This window comes from Diorhabda sublineata, chromosome 8 (assembly GCF_026230105.1).
Source record: "Diorhabda sublineata isolate icDioSubl1.1 chromosome 8, icDioSubl1.1, whole genome shotgun sequence".
In the NCBI taxonomy this organism is placed as follows: domain Eukaryota; kingdom Metazoa; phylum Arthropoda; class Insecta; order Coleoptera; family Chrysomelidae; genus Diorhabda; species Diorhabda sublineata.
The window spans coordinates 5064070-5085385 of NC_079481.1; the positions used below are offsets into that span (position 1 = coordinate 5064070).

General features: G+C 31.6%; 2 protein-coding genes across 3 annotated transcripts in view; both read left to right on the forward strand.

Moving 5' to 3' along the window:
• LOC130448378 (pyrimidodiazepine synthase-like) overlaps nucleotides 1–21316 on the forward strand; it is a 445274-nt gene that overhangs the window by 176346 nt on the left and 247612 nt on the right. The gene's annotated exons all lie outside the window — the stretch shown is intronic.
• The window catches only part of LOC130448380 (uncharacterized), a 52950-nt gene that overhangs the window by 4785 nt on the left and 26849 nt on the right, over nucleotides 1–21316 (forward strand). For both annotated transcript variants that reach the window (XM_056785741.1, XM_056785742.1), the window contains exon 2: nucleotides 17062–17239. In XM_056785741.1, coding sequence (XP_056641719.1) covers nucleotides 17088–17239 — 152 coding nt within the window. In that variant the 5' untranslated portion in view covers nucleotides 17062–17087. The remainder of the gene's footprint in view (nucleotides 1–17061; nucleotides 17240–21316) is intronic.

Sequence of the window (21316 nt, forward strand, 5' to 3'; positions counted from 1 at the left end):
ATGTTCAATTTACCAATAGTGCCATTATGAAAAAAAGAAAAATAAGAAGAGAACAATTTAATGGTTTAAAAACATCCACACATTGAATTTAAAGTGAAGTAGACATTTTAAATATCAAATTAAAACTCATTTTCTTTTGGACGTCGTTAGTGATCAATTGTTTGTTTTCGGAGATTTTAATTAATTTTATAGTGGTTGTGAATAAATTTTGTGTTTTTGTTTGTATTCATATAGTTGTCAAATAGGATCAATTAGAATAGTCCATTAAGTGTTAAAACATTAGATTACAAACAAAATTGTTAGTTATGATGGTCGTTGAAAGATGAAAAATATTCCTGAAGGATTTCGAAAAGCGAAAAGCGGAAAAAGGAAATATTTGACAACAATGTAAATACCACCATAGTACCGGCCGTATCCCAAGACCCTTGTACACAAAAATTTATAAAATTCGTACAAGCCGTTTTCGAGATAATTGAGGCTTTCCATACATAATACTCACTCTATATGAATAACTATATACGCACGCTTTGATATGAAATAATCATATAAGCTTGAACTCAGAGTGTCACTTTGAACATTAGTTTCATAAAAAGATATTCACCCGTTCTTGCCTCTCGAGCAACACAATTTTTAGAATCATTAACTTTGTTTTAATTAATTACGCGTCATATGTATCACACCAGGTACAGTCTAAATACAATATATATCTGTTTGAGTAAATATACTCAACGAAGTTCATTTTTCACATAACAAGCTATTCCGAATATTTTTCCTACAACCGATCGTTTACCAATCTATTTTTGGGGTTTATATTCTGCAATGAAACTTCTTTTGGAAATCGACGCCCGGTTTTCCATGTTCGTAATATATTTCAAATCGTGAACAAATCAAAGAGCGACGAAGATGATTCCAGGAAGGTGTTAGTTTCACGAATGTACGCCACAAAATGAATAAGTGGAGTTCATTTTACGTGTACGTAAATATTTGCCGCTATGCTAGACGTGGAGAAATTTATCTTGAAACAGAAGAAAATTGAATGAGCATGGAAGTAAAATGGACGATGAAACAGTGTTAGGTGAATCGTTCCATGTTACTTTCAATTCTTTGATTAATAAAATGAGTCAAATCTCCACTTTTTTTAATTTGAAACGTATTGATAATCCATACCGAACACTTTTATCTATCAAAAGTAGTCTGTCATCATAGTAACCATTTAGAAATATTCATTTATTCATTCAATGAAGGTCCATGTAAAAGTTTGTATCTGTACAACTCATTTCAAGCAATCAGATTCTTATTTTTAAAGAACAAACTTCAAATGATGATCTGCTGATTGATTCAACCCTTTCTTCACAGAAATTCTCAAATTTTAAATGCTCGGATAAATTCTAGAATTTCCTTGCTTGTTAAAGACCAATAAGAATACAATAATTTCATAAATTCATACTATTATCCTACGCCTTATGAAAATTTTACAAATATTTACAATTTGTTCAAAACTCTATTTATCACTAATAAGTATATAATAGCATCGTACTTTTCCCGTCTCTTAGTTATCATATTATGTCAAAAGTTTGCAAAATGTATTATATCCGTACTGACTGATGAGGAATAAAATTAAAAATTAAATTAGTTCTTAAGAACTGATTTCAACATTCGATCTAAAAATTCTCAAGAAACAACGCAGAAAACGAAGCTCACAAAAACTCAAAAGTCAAATTCAGTTACTTCAATTATATCGTTATCTATATCAACGATTATTGCTGTCAATTTGAAGGAACTATTACGTATGTCTTGTAGTTGGTCTTGTGAAGAAGACAATCGATCTAACAATGTTATATTTGATTATATTAATAGAAGAAGTTTATATGTAGACATAGATTGAGTCACGTGATGGAGAGCTTCACTTTTTCTACATTATATTACTCAGCAATTTAGTCTGAAATATCTGTTTCATGTTTTAACATAACATGTACACACACAATAGGGTTCTTTGCCCAAGTTTTCCTCTATTTTCTGGAATCCCTCAGCATGATCTCCCAATCTCGTTCACGTTTACTAACCTCTTTAACCGCATCTTTAATTCCTAGTTCTTTTCCAATATCATTACTTCCCATTCTATCTCTAATTGTTCTTAGCCAGTCCATCTCAATAGTTATTATTCTTTTCATTCTTGATGTTAATCATGATTTTAGTCTGGAATGTCTGTTTAATGTTTGATATACCATGTGTTCAAATGGGTTCTTTGTCCAAGTTTCCTAGTTCTTCTCCAATACCATTCTATATCTAATTGTTCTTAGCCATTCCATTTGAGTTGTTAGTCTGGAATGTCTGTTTAATGTTTTGATATTCCATGTGTTCAAATGGGTTCTTTGTCCAAGTTTCCTAGTTCTTCTCCAATACCATTCTATCTCTAATTGTTCTTAGCCATTCCATTTGAGTTGTTAGTCTGGAATGTCTGTTTAATGTTTTGATATTCCATGTGTTCAAATGGGTTCTTTGTCCAAGTTTCCCAGTTCTTCTCCAATACCATTCTATCTCTAATTGTTCTTAGCCATTCCATTTGAGTTGTTAGTCTGGAATGTCTGTTTAATGTTTTGATATTCCATGAGTTCAAATGGGTTCTTTGTCCAAGTTTCCCAGTTCTTCTCCAATACCATTCTATATCTCATTGTTCTTAGCCATTCCATTTGAGTTGTTATTATTCATTTCATTCTTGATGTTAATCATGATTAAGATAGCAAATGATCACAAATAAGTGAATACCATAACAATTTTGAAAGAAGATTCATCGTTTAATCGCTTTTGGTATTTAATCAAAAACATAAAATGGAAATAACGGACAAGCAGTTTAAAAATTTAATGGAACAAGGAAACTATATTTGTAATTGATCTATCGAATGTAGTTTGGAATGAATCCTGGAAAAACGCATTTTAATATAGCACTGAAAAAGCTTTTCCAAAGAATCTCCTTGGTTATTGCCAAAATGGCTCAACATCACTTGATATTTCACCTCACGAGCAGTTAATCTGGACTTCGTCAATTATCTTTTGCTATCAACTGAATCATATTTCATTGCGTTTTAACAAAAATAATAGATTTCAATACGGTTTATCAAATTTTATCTGGTTTTTCTCAAACGATTCCAGACTGTTTAAGTTCGATTCTATACGTTGTTGTACGATTACTTAATTACATCATTCTCTTCGTATACATCACAAATCTCGAGCCTTTTTTAAATTCATCCAGATTGTTTGATTATCGATTCCAAGTACCACAGCGATTAATATATTAATATTGGAATTTTTCCATGTATTTCTCTATCTAATTCGCATTTACCTATAAATTTTATTTGATTAGTTTCAGAAAAACGTTAGAATTTTAAGGAAAAATTTGGAAACGCAAAATAAAATATCCTCGGGAGATTCAATCACTTCCGAATAAGAAAAGTGTATTTTTTGATTCTCCGTGGAAAGTTTTCTGTTGATGCTTTTAAGATCTTTTTATGCTGTTATTTCTGTTAAAATTTGAAGTAAATTCCAAAGTGAGCTTTTAGCAATGGAAAAATATTGACTTTCTCCAATTTGAGAATTAAAAGTACAAGTAGTAATCAGATTAGTATAGAAATTAAACTTTCCAAAACTTTGTTTGGCGTCTAATATGAAAATTTAGATTTATTCAAATAACTTCATTCATACAGCACTTTTTCACAATCAAAGATTATTGATTATTTAGATATTGTGGTATCGGAACATAGTTTGAAGCAAAATTATAAATGAATGATAAGTTTATTTCACACTAAATTGATTAATACCTCATGAGAAGGCGCAATCTTGGATTTACCAGCAGCTCAATTTTTTGGGTTGTTTACACGGAGAAAACAAGTTTTAATCACCGTTACTGATCTTTATGAATAACTCCGTAAGTTTCTCATAGCTGTACAAGAGAATTTAGAAGAAATATATATGGAATTAAACGTATAGAAAGAAGATAATAAAGAATCGGAAAAAACACAATCAAAAAAAAGATTTAATAAAATACCTGATGGCTGCGAGTGATTACTTCAGACTTAACACGTTTCTTGTTGTCATAAATAGACTTATATTCGAGTAAGTCAAAACGGCAGGAGACCTATAACAGATTTAGCGAGAAATTTTCATTTTTTACAAAATTGAGTTGACACCATCGGCTTAAACGGAACTGCTAATTTCCTGCCAAAAACTATACCCTAATGATTTAGAAACAGAATTAGTTTAGGAGTGGGTCAATAAAAAAGTGTGCCAAAACAGAATTTAGAAAATATTTATCAAAGTTTTTCTTTCTTGCTTTGAAAGGAGGGATCGACTAAGTGAAAAAAGCTGAAAGCTTTAGCTTTTTTATACAATAAGTCAGACCTAATGAACAAGAGTATTTAATCTCGTCAATTGTAGTTTGTCATGTGAATAATGGATAATGTCTAGCAGTTGATGCAGTCAGAAGTAGATTGTAAACACGTACAAGTATAAGAACGAGAACATTTTCCATAGGAGACTGGGAATATTTAAATGTAAGTTTTGGTCAGCAGGCGCCTGAACTTATCACCAAAAATTTCAATAAATTACAGAGCCCAGAGTATCATTTACGTCTCTCACGTTGTCTGAATTCGTAAGCGATTCTCAAATTCTTTATAATTGAAAAAATTTCTACAGAACAAGTGAGATCAATAATAATATCAAAAAACATTATTTGAATATTTGGATTTCATATGCTTGGTGCAGCTAATTCTTCAAGGAATATTTCATCTTGAAATATCTTTCAATTGGGTACTAATGGAAAAGTAGTTGGTGTTTGTACTCGTTAGATATTATCTTTTTCAAAAAAAAAAAAAACAACGAAATAGTCTCAAATGGAATATATTGATTCCTTATTCTAGAACTGTCGTATCTACACATCTCTTAGATAATAAAAATCACAGCCCACGTATACTAGAAAATATCATAATTACATGTACCTCTTGTGTTTGAAATCGGTATCATATCTGAATAAAATTAGTTGTAACATCTGTTGTACCCTTTGATTAACATGTGTGATAACTCGATTGAATCGGCACAACTTCAAAGTCAGTTCCTATCTCTTAGAAGTATTTTTCAGAAAATACGCTCTGTTGTACTTTCTGCTACTAACATGATTCAACTTGTTGTATATTATTGTCTATTTACTTCACATAATTAGTAAATGTATGAATTTAGGAGATTGAACCAAATGATTGAAATTAAATAGTTTTAGAAAAAATGTTTTTCACGTGAATTTCGTCGAGCAACAAAATCACGTGGTTTCTGCACCACACCAAATCAAATAGATGTTTTTACTGTTCTTGGAAGTTCTGATTTTCTTTTTCCCATCGCCAATTTCTTATTCTCGAAACAATCGACCGTCGCGTCGCCGTGAGGTTTCGAAAATACAACTTGAGGGAGACGCAGAATTTGAATTTTTAATTACGATATAGTGATGCCTAAACTCCCTTGTAGATCCCTCAAAATAGATATTAACCCTGTACAAAAATTTTTATTTCGCTAGTCGTTGATTTTTTTTAATATCAACATAAGAGAAATATTCAGAATTGTTTGATAAAAAAGTAATTGGGTTTTCACAAAAACTGTTTAATCCTTTATATATTTATGGAATTTTTTCTTTCACTGACCCTCCAAAGACTACATATGCAGATAATTTCGAACAATTGAAAAAAATCTGTTTATTTATTCATTATTTTCGTTCCGCTGATTTGACTGTTCAAATTTTTTTAGCAATAGAAGGTTCAATGTAAAATGAAACATTGATAGGGTGTCTGATTCATCTTGACTGTAAGGGCTTGGTTATAAATTATACATAGATGTAACCAGGAAATACGAGGGTTGCTGCTTAAGTTTTGAGATAGTAAAATAGAAAAAAAAATTATGATTGGATCTCGTTTTATTGTTTTTCAAAATATTTAGATCAAAATCATCAGGTTTCAAACAAGGGCTATACGACGGATGACCTATCAATTCGATGTTTGACAGTGTACGATTAAAGTTGATAATTTTATGCTATTCCCAAAAAAGTATTCAAAGTTTAACTTCATAAATATAAATTTCTTTATTTTTTTAAATAGAACTACCCTGTTTTTTCTATTTTAATGCATTCAGGGGTAAAAAAATAGGGTAAATTCATGTATACTATACCTAAACCTTACCGTTATCCAAATATTAAATGTTTTCTGTACATTTTTAGAGATGCAGGTGTGGTCTAAATTTTATTTTGACCCGTTGATACAAGCACTAATAAATAAAAAAGTACTTTTCTCTATTTTGTAAAGGTCTGTAAAAAAGATCAATTTTATCAGTTTTAAATTTTTATATATACCTTTAGTAGTTTGTTACAAGAATATGTACTTTATTTGCAGCAAGATATCCAGATAGACCACGACCGAATTCTAAAAGCAACCAAATAAAAACCATTTTCATATCTTTAAGGGTATCCTACGTAAAATCCTATCGTAAAAAAATAATTTAGAAGGGTCTGCAACGATCAAATTTTTTACAACAAATAGTATGCATTTTTCCAAAAGTATACTAAAACTTTACGTAGATTTCAAAACTGTATTAATATACAGGGTGTTATATTCAAAATAACAAAGTTACAGTCGACTTCCGGTAGAAAATATTGTAGTTAACAACGTAGAAATTTTAATGATTTTACTATAAGTATTTTGCCATATACGGATAGCTTAAGCTCGTCGTGGAAAACATTTAAAGTAACAAAGTTACAGTCAGCCATCCTTGAAATTATTTTAGCTAAAAATATCGTATCCGAAAACCCAAACGTAGAAATTTTCGTGATTTTACCACATTTATTTTGTTATATACAGATAGTTTTAACTCGTCGTGGGACACCGTGTATATATTTTACAGAATTGCATTGACATGAATTCTTTCTTCGGTTTAATACGCAATTTTCCTATATAAAAAAGTCAATCTTGATCATATTTATCAGGTATAATCATTTCACCAAATATTATCTCGATTAAACATCTGCCGTTTGATTATACGTTTGGTTGTAATGAAAGCTTATTTCGTTTTTATTGTTTGATATAGATGTTGAAATAATTGCTACTAGCAGCGAAAGTAAACTTTCATTTTCATTTCTAAAAAAAGTTTCGCGGCATATTAATAATAAAATACTTTTTGGAGAGAGTGGTTATGGATTGCGCAAATCACGTGTTATATTGTTTCATACAAATTCCAAATATTCTTTTAATTACAATAAATACTGCATAATTTGGCAATCGCTCTAAAAAGCTCGTGTTGATTAGTGCAAAGAAACGTTGAAAAAATTCAATCGCAGTGCTTCAAAAGAAGTCTAAACGACAATCGACTGTATGGGTCTTCTAAGACGAGCCAAATCCAATAAAATTGTAATCGTTCAATTAGAGCATTGTAGAACGGTCAATTCTAAATGGTACATCACCATTTGTTTGTGAGAAGTGTTCGAAAAAATCAAAGAAACCAATCATAGAATGCGAGCTCTACCAAATCAGTTCAAACCAAAACGTTTATGAACAGTCGAAACATTGAATAGACGGGTCATCCGCTTTACAATGTTTGTTTGGCACTTAATGATTTCTTCTTATTGCCGTAGATAAAAAATAAATTGCGAGATCAACACCTGAAGAAGTGGTTGTAGCATTCAGATCACATGTTTTGGAGATACGTCAATCGGAATGGAAAAAATGCTTCGACAATTCGTTAAAATGCATGAAAAAGTGTATTGAGCTCAATTACGAATTTTGAAAAAGAATAAAGTTAAAACTTTAAGATCAATTTATCCTTAATTAACATACAATTTGTGTCACCTGTATATATAAGAACCCTAGTGGAAAAACGATGAAGTTTTTCAAATTTTTTTCGCATGACCATACGCAGATCAATTACAGAAACGTTCTAAACGTATTTTACGCCATAAAGGATGTCCTGAAAATAGTTAAACAAAACAAACGTAGATAATGAGAACTGTTAGTGATTTACGTGGAAAAATCGTTATTATCTTCTCGAATACGTTTGAAATGACTACAGTAAGATCCAGCTTAACGCGTAGGATACGTTCGACCAAAGTAGAGCGTAATGCGACACAGTAACTGGACCAGGTTTAACATGTAAATAATGTGGTTATGGGAAGAAGGATTTAGAGCACAATTTAGAGCGCTAGGACGAAACATTGTTAACCGTTAAGGTCTCACTTTATTATGATCAGAACCTTTAGAGCAATAACGAACATATTGAATATATATTCTGCATTGAAACCATGTTTGTATGTAATATATCTCAATACTTTTCAAACATCATATATATTGAAAGTATCGTTATATACAATCGACTAAATCTAACTCTCAAAACACTATAACTAACGTTTACAAAAAATATTGAAATATCCATCGTCGTATATGAAAACATTGTGTAGAATATATGTTTTCTATTTGCTTTTATTTTGATCGAATACAAGATTTTTTGTGTATTATACAAGTTTGGATCCTATTTTAAATTTGTAATGTCTCTAGCTTACATAACTTATTCAAATAAAACCAAAGTGTTTTTTTTTTCGGAATGTAGTTGGCTTAAATCGAAAATCCTACATATCTTTATAAAAGTAACAAAATAATTCATCCCAAACAAGTACAAAATATTTCTAAAAACTCTTCATTCAGAAATTAAGGAAAGTTTAATTATTATTGGATATCGATTCGAAGAACCTAAAACACTAAATAATGTCCCGGAAGTAAACAAGATCCCTCATGCAACTGTTCAAAGAAACAAGAATGAATTTCCTTTTTCGACCTTTCGGTTTTTTCAAATTTGAAATCTGAGTTCTTGAACTCTCTCTTGAAAGTGCTTTTTAACTTTTTCGCACGATACTTGTCATATTTAGATAGAGTTTGCCGCACTCTCAAGCAACCCAACTTTCAGGAGAGATCTTCACGGAGTCGGCAAGATCACTACGGACCTAGTACTCTTCATGGGCAGAGGTCTAGTTCAAGAAAGACTTGATAGGTTTATTTGTATGACACGTATCGATTCCTTCATGGAACTACAACTCACTGGGTTTTTTTGTCTCAGATGTGAAGTGGTATATCCAAGCTCCAGGTTTCCACAGAAGATAATTGGTGATCTTAAGAAAACAAATGCGATTTATGGTTTATTCATACCTAATTTTTCAGTTGATAAACGAGGGCGATTTTAATGAAAAGTTTTATACCAAATTGTTGTCTATCTACTTTTTTTTCTCAATAGTTATCGATATTTTTGTTAGTATTATCATATTCATACTATCTTCTTAGTCTTTGCTTAGTTGTTTGTTTATTTGTTTGTGAGTGAATCCACTTTCCTATTCACAATTTTGATTTGAATACTTAGACACCTCTAATCTATTTTTAACTATATATAGAAAATACGAAATTAGCTGTCGAATTACTATTTAAGTTCAAAATTGATGCCAAAAGTTTGTCAATTACAGTTGAATAAGAGTATTCATTGAGATTTATAGGTGATTATCTGGAATATAATTGATATGACAATCATAAAAACTCCCAATTATTCGTAGTCTTGAATAATATTATGCGCATTATCCTTGTAAAAAGAATCTGATTATTATGAGATCCTCACTCGAGCTACAGGATTGGCTTCCCGTATTTAATAGAAACATAGTCTTGAGCAAAAATGCATGATGTTTGTTTATTTACCACACAAATCGTGGTTCCAAGTATTCTTTCATATTTTTGTTACATTATTGATCAAATTATCTATTTGTCCTATTGTTTTGTCCCAATATGTTAATGACTTGCTTCTGTGGGATTTAAATATGTGTTAATACAGTTGATATACTTACTGTGACGTCTCCAATATTTTCGTTTCTATGGTATTAGTGCCTCAAAATTCATATAGCCAAATAATGTTGCTGCTGAATTTACCAACAATATATTATTTTGGCGTGTGTGGCATTCATAATGCACCTCATTATTTTCTTCTGAAAGCTCTAAGCTGTAGCATGGCAGCAATTTCATTTAGGTGAACACAGTTAATATTCAACAAAATCATATAATTGTATATCTAACAGTTCCTTTATACAAATTCTGAGAGACTTACCAAAGTGCTTCAAGAATGTTCCTGATTATCTTGAAAGCCCAGAGTTTTAGCATTATTACTAATTAGATCCTAGTATCTGGAAATTCTGGAACATCGGTACTTCTACCACATATTAGAGTAAGTCTGCATTCATATTTTTTCCAGCTGCTACTAACTAACTAACTATTTTGTGATTGATATTTTTATATGGCAAAGATTGAAATATATATAATTTGTAATCTGCCATAAGACATTTCTTGAAACCTCCTTGGTATTATCCGACTATCCTTTTTTGAGTATGTTTCTCACAACTTCAGTGAAAGCTTTGTCCACCACGAATTGATATCCTTCTCTAATTTTTACATTTACTTTTATTTTCCTTCTTGAATATTGGATATATTATTCCATTATTCTATTGTTCTCTTTTTATGTCTGAGTATCTTTTTAGTATCCTTTTATATTTTTGAATATTCTCTCTTGGCTTCTGTCGAATCAGTTTTTAGTGTATTTAGTCGTACTAAATTTCTTTCCTCCAGTTCCTTCTTACATTTCTCATCGACCTATACTTTCTGGCTTGTTTTCTTCTTCAAACCTAGCGTTTGCTCTGCCACCTGTCTCATCAATTTTTCTATTTGCATCCACTCCATTTTCGCTTTGTCGTCTATGTTTTGTGCCTCAGCTTTGTGCTGATATACTTTTAAATTTCCTGTTTCACCCCGTTTTTATGTATTTTTTTTTGAGACTGATGTAAAGTTGTATTATTTGATAAGTGGAAGTCATAGCTCTTGTTTGGATGAACCCTACTCGACGAATAAACGTTTGAACGCCTTTGCTTTCGGCAACTCTCTACCTGCAGTTCACACGTATTTTGATCACAATATTCTTACTCACAAGTTTTGATCGACTAGATTCTCAAACACCTTTGGATTGATAAGATATTGTTTTTGGAAATACGAGTGATAATAACGGTTCTTCATGAAACTCCAAGGAATAGTGAATCGATCCTAAAGTTGGTTCCAGTTCCAAAGAACCATATTTGATGGATAAAATTATTGAGGATGTCTTGAGAAAACAATGAGTGATAAAGTCCCTAGATTATAATGTTCTACTGTTCAAAAGAGAATGATAACAACATAATATTCAAAATGCCAAAAACCGATATATTGTAGGGTTAAGAAAATGTGGCCCCTCTCCATTTTGATGATAAAATTTCCAAGTCCGGTGCTGTTTCTGCGTAAAACTGAAACTTTACGATTCAGATGACGAAATATCGAATGTCAAATGATAGTGCGGTTTTAGAGGTTCATTTTCTGCCTGTTTAATTTTCCTGGTCGTTTAGGAGTTCGTGCTAATTTCAATAGTGGAATAGAAATTGCTGTCGTCAATAAGCAACCTGCTTTCAATGCAAATTGTTTGAGAAATTACAAAAGGTAATCTAGGGGTGTTAACTGGTTTTTAATAACTCTTAAGAAGAAAAATATTCCTCTTTTTTTACACGGAAAATCTAAGGAGATTGAGGAAAATCTTAATGTAGAATTGTTGTTCCAATAAAAATTTAATCTCATCAAGAGATGTTTCTATTCTAGAAATTCTTTTCCTAATTTCACGCCCTATTGCAATGAAATAACTTTGGGGTTTTAATAACATTAGAGTGAAAGTTTCGTGAGCTATATTACTATTGGTTAAAAGGTGGAGAAATCGTGGATATTGAACTCGAATTGGTAGCTTTGTTGAAACGATATTGATCAAATTAGTATATTTGATAAAAAGAAAACGATGCTAGGTTGTTATAGAATATCATATTGATTTTTAACCTGACATCAGTAACAGTGAATGTAAGTGAACACAAACAACGATGAAATGCTTAAATACGAAAAGATTTAGAGAAACTAGAATACAGGGTGCTCCGGAACTTATGGTAACTTATCAGAAAAAGCACGCTTTAGAATTATACCCGGCTGTAGAACTTTTTTTTAGGATTTATCACAGCTTAAAGAAAATTACATAAATTGAGTAAACTAGTTTTGATTATTCTTTATAAAATGATATCTTAGGAGCTGTCCTACCAGAAAAGGTCTACAATGAATTATACGAATACCAGCTCTAGAGAAAAATGCATTAAATGCAGTTGATGCTGATTCCACAACTAGCGTTCCCAAGATGACACTACAATTCAACGCATTAACGACAACTAATCATAGGTTTTCCCAGGATCAGCTTCTTTACTCTTTCCACATCCAGTAAATGTCATGGATAGAGGATTATCCAACAAGACTGACCAAAGCTCGTTGGTTTATAGATAAATAACTTTTATTGGATGAAAATAATAGGATCAAGAAGTTTGAGTAGTTAAAAGAGTTTGATTTTGAAAAAAATATGGTTACAATGAAGGAAGCATTTTTTAAAATTGTCTTTTATTAAAAATACCTCAAAAACATTCGAAAGATACATTGAAACTGTTACAAAACAGACTGTTTTTCTTTATTAAAAATTTTGTTTATTTTACGTTTTTTTTTTCTTAACTTTAGAATTAACATTTCAAGTTCATAGTAGCGTGTGTCTGGTAGTGTTTTGGAGACATTTGAACGTTTCCCTTATAAAAAAATTCAATGCGTTCCAAATCTTTTTTTCCTAATATATTATAATTTTTTCTGAAGATGCTTGAACCAGTATAGTTCTGTGACCTCGTTTCCACACATTTATTTGTGTTTATCAATTAATATATAATATTCAATTGATTAGTATAAAATATTAAATTAATTTTTTAATGCTATATGTTTTTACCCCTTACAATAATTTGCACATATTGGCATAGGGTGGATTTTAAAGTGGAAAGTAAATAGAACTTAGTTCAGAAATTTCACGCAGCTCCACGCGTCTTGATGGAATTCTGATGTGATACCATATTTTGACCGTTGTTTACTGGACTAAGTAAAATTGTCTCAAAATCTGAAAAGGATCTCAATTGCAGTTGCATTTCTGCTTGCTTGTTAAGTTCGTGGACAACGTTACTCAAATTTTTCGTAACCAGGGCACTAAAGAAACATAATACTTCACCTCTGAAAATAGGTACGTAAAAATCTCCTTACCAAGGAATATTTTTTACTCCCAATAAATAGAGTTTACATATCGCTTTTCATCAATAGAATAAGCACATCCCATACAGAAAAGATTAAGAACTTAATTGTTTCATTTAAATCCGCCATAGGGAATTTCTGTCAGATGGAAATTGGGCTTATTTCAATTAAATATTGTGGCTAAAGTGAGTTTTTTAATGAAAATATAATATTAAATGAAAACAAAACATTTTTTTCAAGTAAGTACCTCAGGATCACTCACAAACATGAACCAAAGTAAAATAATTTGAATAACATTAATTTCTCATCGGGAGAATTCAAATCTATGGAACCAACGTACTGGAGGAAATCCATTCATTTTGATATTGTTATCAAAGAATATAATACTTCGTTTCCATTCATGTTTAAAACAAAGTTAAATTTAAAAGGGGGATTTATGAATTAATCAACGGGAAAGGAGTACAGATTATAAAATAAAACTCTTTTGATGAAAACTGAATGAATGTGTTTCTAAACGTTGTATTCTATTAATGTTAGTAAAAACGTTTCAATTAAAACTAACACCATGTAAGAATTAATTTTCAAACATTGTAATCTTTCAATACGTCGGTTGAGTGAATTGAATTTCCCTCAAATTGAAATCGTATTAGGCCCAATATCCAGCCTCAAAGTATGTATTTGTGCATAAAATATACGTTTATACGTGGTAATTATACTGCTCATTATAATTTATAATTGTTGGTATAATGAGCTCCTTCAATCAATATTTTCTGTGTGCCCAATCTACTGCAATTGATATACATGTCCAATCAGAGTGACTGAAAGATCCTATAATAAATAATTATGTAGATAGATGTAGAAAAATTCAAATATTCAGTGAGTTCATCTGTGTGGGGAAAACTTTTCTTGATACCCTATTACAAGTGTTTATATTTAATCAATCTAGTGGCTCCGAAGTTGCCGATTTCGAACGTAAGGCCTTAATTCCTAACACCTACGTATGTTGAGGCCGCTTGATATGATTCAAGACAATGTTCAATGCAATGCAAGATGCAATATTCCTTCCCATCACAAACAAAAACTCTTTCTTGAACCTTGCATCGGTTATTCATTATAAACACGCTACTGCTCGACGAGCACGTGCTATCATGACACAGACACAAATGTCTGAAGCACGAAAATGCTCCGTCTTCATCTTTTTCGACAGCGTTGCTAGACTTATAAGCACTGCCGGACTTATCCCGATTTTTCGAAAGCGATGCCTGACTTATGTGGACCTCTGTTTCAAATAGCAGACTTTTTTCCACTAAAGCTGTGGATACTAGTATGTCCAAACTTATGACTTCTACTTGATCACAATCTGAAGTTATGTCTTAAGGTTAAAAATCTTGATCAGATTCTATTTCGTCCTCCATTTCTAGACTTTTGTTTCTAATAGATTTTCCATACGATTCATTTATATTTTGGTACTATAGTTCCGAATCTGAAGGGTCTAGTTATGATATTTCTATAAAATCTTCAAGCTGCTTTTTTGCCAATGCTTATCGTTTTGATTAAAATCCGACAAAAAATATAATTATCAAAAGAAAACATACTCTTCATTGATCAGCATAAGACATTGTTACTTCAGCGTCTTTAGTGAAACTAACGCGGTTATTATTAAGGCAGTGATGCCAGTTCTTTTTTATTTCGGAAATATGAAGTATAACATCAATTTGGGGCCCAACCAGGACTCAATTTTGAAGGATATAAGGAACAAAAAATACATCTATTATAAGTATTTCAACGTTGAAAAAGACTTAAGTTGTTTTAGTTTCTCAAAATTGTGTCGTGAAATTGCGGATCCACTCGCAAACAAATAAAAGAGCAGAATTAATGAATAATAGTGTAGGATATCGATATCAAACTTCCAAGAGTCTATATAAAAGTTCAAATTTAGTTTTTCTATTCTAAAACTATTCGTTATCTTGAGAAATAACTCCAAAAGGGAGTTTTGAACTGCAATTAGTTTATACGTAAGTACACATCAACTCTGACTTATAAAACTTTCTCACGTGGTAATTTCTTGCAGATTATATTTACAACTTTTGCGGGTTACTGACTTGATATATAAGTAGTAGTAAGGTTAATTTGGCTACAGTCGAGGAGCTTCGTAATGCAACTTAGTGGATACAACCGAGTAATAACTTTGAAAGTTCTATTTTTAATTATGAAGCAGTGGAAAACGAGAAAATGAAAAATTATGTAGAGATCCCAAATAGTATTAGAGATAAGCAAAACGTCTATTATCAGTATGTGTATAATAAATTATAAACTGTGTGTCTTTTTCAAAATTTTTGTTCGGTATCTCACTGAATCATTTGATGACACAAGAAATCAAAAACATGTCAATTTCGAATGAATATTTGTAGCCCTCGTAGTACATATTTTCCAGGGGATGTAGCTATATGAAAAAAATGTAGGACGTTGGACGTTTTCACAGACATTTTTTCTCAATCCAGTATCTATATGTTTATTCATCTTACATCCTATTGTTTCTGAAGACGGGAACTTGGTTATCGAAACGCGCGTTTCAAAAATTCTGCCTTAATTTTACTTTTTGGTATACTAGGGTTGAAAAATTATTCATTATTGAAACGCCAATCCTCTTAACTTCTTTGCAATTTTCAAGTGATGAAAGAGCTCATTTGGCTATTGGTTTCTGATGGTGAATAGTGTCAAAATCTTCGGCACAAGTTTTGTTTTTATAAAATTCATCAAGCAAAGTTCATTTTGCACCAAAAGAAGATATTTTCCCATTAACTGAAAATTGAGTTGATGTTTCATAAAATCTGAATAATCCTTTTCTCTAATATTCTTGTTTTATATTCCTAATTAGTCCTGTTCTGGGCGTCCAAATAGTCGAAATATATCCTTTGAGAAAATTTGAGGTTATAGGCTATAACCCTATTAAATCTCATCGGAATATCCATCAGACATACTCAACTTTCACTGTTATCAATCTTTACCGTAGATACGCTATGAAAATACGAGGGCGAGTCGACAATTTTATGATTTTGATCATAAACTAAAACAACACTGCTAGCAAATATGTCTGTTCATTTTTTTAATCATTGATATTGATTTTAAGTCTTAAAAATATTGTGATAAAAACTGAATTAGTTCGAACTGGCAAGATTTTCTTTTTTCGAACGAAATTTTAATTAAAGGAGATCTAAACTGGAGACAAAACATCACAAAATATTTTTAAAAAGGTCTAAGAAGTGAAAAATGATGTCATGTCATTGACTCCCGGAAAAATTTGAACACATAGTCATTTTGTATGACTTTTGTTTTCATATTCTCAGTTATTGTTGAATAGAAGATTCAGTATTTTAATCATGTGGTGATGAATGGGGAGAATTCGAATTTGGCACAAAATTTGGAACTTCTGATCTGATACTAACACTATCTAAATCTTTATCAAGGGAAAACCACTCTTAGATGGTAATGAATGTCTTGTAAACGGTGTATCTTATCTACTTGAAAAAACTATATTCATTAAGTAGCAACTAAAAACGAAGAGAAAATTTTAAATTTTTCATTTCTTTAACAACAATATCAATAGTACAATTATTTATAAACTTTATTAACAGCACGGTCTCTGATATTGTAATAGCAGTAATCTTTGTTTGACACCATTTTTTGCAGTATTTTATTCTATTCTATTCCAGTTTGATTTTGATAAAAATCCACGAATCAATGATACGGGAAGTGGAAAAAATCCTTCTCGTACTTATTAATGTTACTCAAATCCCTTTTGATATAAATAACAATTATATATTAATGAAATAATACTATTTGTTTCCAGACTGTAAAAAAATTGTGCTTGAAACAATGATGTGGCCGTACGTACGATGGTTGGTACTTCTGGTAACTATTCTCGTACTTCAGAGCGATTGGACAACAGCCGCACCAAATCCTCACGGTGATGACATGATGCGATTACTGAAGCTGGATCAGATGTATTCATCAGTAGCTAGACCAAGGTAATTATCTTTTTTTGGTAAATCATTGCTTTCAAATTCTAATTAGTTCATTTTATACGATGCTTTCTTTCAATAGAACATCGTAGCTTCATCACAATTTTGTGATTACACAAATTTCATTCAAAATTCAGTCGTACGTCACTAGATTAATTCTGTTGTGCGTTTGTTAATGGGTTTATAATTAGTTGTCCGAAATTATAGATATGGGTATATTCAGGAAGATTGGAATTTATTTTAAAAAAAAACATGTGGAAGAGTGGTTTCATTTTCAAATCATTAAACTCGTTTCTTATCAGATTATTAAGAATTGTAGGGCTTACATTTCATAGTATAATCCATACTGATGGTTTAATTAGTTTTCTAGGCTGTGAAATTTGGTCATTTATTTAAATTTTCCGCTTATGATAGGTCATAAACTTCTGTACTATACTGGTACTGGTATTTAGGGGATTCTAGGACACATTCCCGGTTTTCCAGGACATTCATTGCAGCAGCTTCCTACTTTCGCATCCTTGCTGGAATGTGTTTCTCTTAATTTATGATTGCATCCTTGGCATTGTCTTCTCGTTTTCTCTTTTGGTCCCGACATTTTAACAAAAGTATGTAGAACTCTTTTGGGAGTAGTGGTTTCTTCGTGTACTACTAAAGTAACAAGTAACTACCGTGCCAATCTCCGTCTAAACTCCTTTTAGACAATTTTGAAGAAGAAGTAATCTTGTTATAGATAATCCAAGCATTTACAATAGCTGTTTCGAGCAAAAATTCGAAGCAAAATTTTCTGTACCATTTCAAAGATTTTCTTAATACAGAATGATAAGAAGTCATATGATCGCTAACACCTACTCCCATCCTTATCATGCCACTCATTTTCATCATCATTTGTAGATTTCGATACACTTTCATATCCATTTTCTATTCCAATATTATCATCGAATAAATCACTGGTACGTCATTATCCGATTCATCTGAAGAAATTACATACTTAGTTTTTGTTCATCCGAATCAAAGGGTCATCCAGTTCATCTTGGAAATCATTTCCACTTTCACCATCTGGTAACTTTGGAAATACGTGGACTTGACGTAGTTTGACTTTGGCGCGCATTTACCACACTTGGGTTATCTTCTTTATATTGTTTATTTTCAGCTGAAGTACACGATTCGTTATAATTTTCTTTTTTTGTGTTATTTGTATTGGCTTTTTGAGTTACAGACCTAAACACACGTGTAATTGAAATACAACTAATACTAAACGCCTATTGCTTGCGCATGCATGTACATGTAAATATTTACTGGTCCCCCAGGACCGATCCTGCATTGTAATGTTTGTGCGTTACCAATCCCCAAAGCCCTGTACATTTTCTCCTTTAAAAAATGATCTCAATACTCAGTTACGCATAATGCTACCTTTTGAAACGAACCAAATTTAACGAAGATATGCTTTTCGCAAATCTTAAACATTTGCAATTCTCATAGGCTGCACTACATTAATGAACAACTCCGGTCCCCAGGGACTGATATACTATGTTTGACGGAATAGTTCTACACTACTATATGAACGCCACGGGCGGCTCATGCCCAATCTTTAAAAATCCTTTACTTTTACATGGACAACCAGTACAATCTAAAGATAGCAGAAATAAATTTTTCAATCGATTTTTCAACAAAAAGGTACTAGATTGAATTTATGGTTTAGGAGATATGTTGATTTTAGATCGTTGTACATGCGATGTACGTATTGATATATAATTAAACATTTCTAATTGAACTGAATCTTGTCGAACATCGTTTTAATTACATAAGGAAAAACTTGAAATGCAGAAAAATTTTGTTGGTTAGCCTACAACTCATCAAATGAAAACAAAAAAAGTATAATCAATGTTCGAAGTGGGCATCTTGCACATATTTCTTTGAGTTTCTTTGAACCAATCTAAGATTCTGCCTGCGTCACAATGGAAGTTGATTCTATAGATCATTTCTTTCCTTTTGTTTATTGGTGTTGCATACAGTAGATCCATATTTTTCTGATAATAACCTGAATGTTCAAAATGTACTTAGAATTCCTCCTAAATGATTTCCCACCCATATTATGTCATATTCGTCTAAATATTCTCAGAGACATGTGGTTCATGCACGACGGAACCCCTTCCACTTTTTAAATTATGTAAAAAATCATCTTGATAACATTTTTACAATAGGTGAATTGGTCGGAGAAGTCCATTTGTATGGCAACCACATTCTCCTCAATTAAATAAAATTGATTCATTTTTTTGAAATATATGTAAATAACACGATGTTCTACAGTGGGCAGTTCAATTAGAAATGTTTGTTTGTGTATAATTTTTTGTTCTTCTTAAATACGGATAGCGTTAGAAAAATTTTTAACCGAGCAAACCTCAACTTTTTTTTGAAACACCCTCTATAGATCTCAAACATTTTTTTTTTAAAATTCACTCAAATATATGAACAAAATTAGTTAATATTAAGTATGGCATCCTGTATCTGAAGGTGTTTTCACTTTCATTTACGTTATTGATTTAAAGAGACAGTGATTTCGGTTGATGTTTCTCACGCAAGGTTGGAGACACGAAAATGATTGATAGTATTAAGAAAAACTAACGACAAGATATTCTTCCGCAATGTACACGAAGCACCACTCAACAGGCAATCGGCTTGAAAAAATAGACCAAAATGAATTGAAAAAATATTTATCAAAGATATAGAGGGAGTGGAATATATTTATGATCACATAGACAATTTTGGTAAAGATTTAAAAGACTTGTGCGTGTTAATGTAATAACAAAATAATGTAATAAGAAAAAAGATAATTTCCTAAAAATGTATTTAGTCGAAAATATGTGATTGTCCTACCTTATTTATGTAGATTTCCTTGGAATTGGAATGGAATGGACTAAAGACTTAGGAATAGAATTGACCTGAATATATGTGAAAATACATTAAGAACAACACGAAAAATGTCCTTTCTCAGTCCTATGGTTTATGTATGGAAGTAACAATTCACTATCCTGTTGAAGATTACTATCTAAGACATTTTGAACCCGTACTTTTGTCCTTTGTCCTTCAAATTCAAACTCTGAACGAATTTTCCTTCGTCTCTGATCTTTTGTTCGTAAATGTTCGTTATGCAGAACGTTGGTCTTCAGAAAGGGTTATCAAAACCTTTTTCCTGGCTAAATTCTTATTTTTGCCTTGAACACCCATCGAAATGAAACAACGTTGAGATTCTGTTTATTGTGATTCTTCTACTTCAGTGTTAACCATCACAAATTAGTTTACCAAGATACATCGCGGGCGTATGTCGTTTTTTAATGATCCACGTCCAGGAGCTCCGAATGCGGCTACCAAGGACGATCATATGAGAGAAATTCATGATTTTGCCACGGATTTAAGGTGCTCAAAATAGCTGAAAACATTCATTTTCCATTTCCAAGAACGTTCAGATGCAGTTTATTGTGATTCTTCTACTTCAGTGGTAACTATCACAAATTGGTTTACCGAGATTCATCGCGGGTGCATATCGTTTTTTGTTGATCCACGTCCAGAAGCTTCGAAAGCGGCTATCAAGGATGATAGTATGATAGAAATTCATGATTTTGCCGCCGATTTAAGGTGGCTAAGACAATAGGCATTTCAAAAAATGTTATGAGTCGTAACCTCGCATAAAATTTTTAATATAACTCCAGACAACAAGTGCAATGGTCAATTGTTGCTTATATACCTGAACCATAAGAAAACGACACAAAACAAATTCGTTTCCACTTTCTGTTTCTGAGGTCGCTCACATGCCAAAAGGATTTCAATTACCAAAAAAGGTCTCTGTAATATAATAGAAGTTGTTAGACCCTCTACCGAAGTATTCTTCTTGATTACCCATTATTTCCTTATACTTTGGTCCGGAAATATGGGAGCAATTCAAATATTATTATGAAATAGGCGTAAGCTCAAAAAGCTGTGAAATAATCTGAACGGCTCTAAAGAGAATAATAACTGTCAAGATGCTTGTTCAATTTTTTTCACGTGCCTCATTCAAATATGACGCATTCATTTTTTTGTTTTATT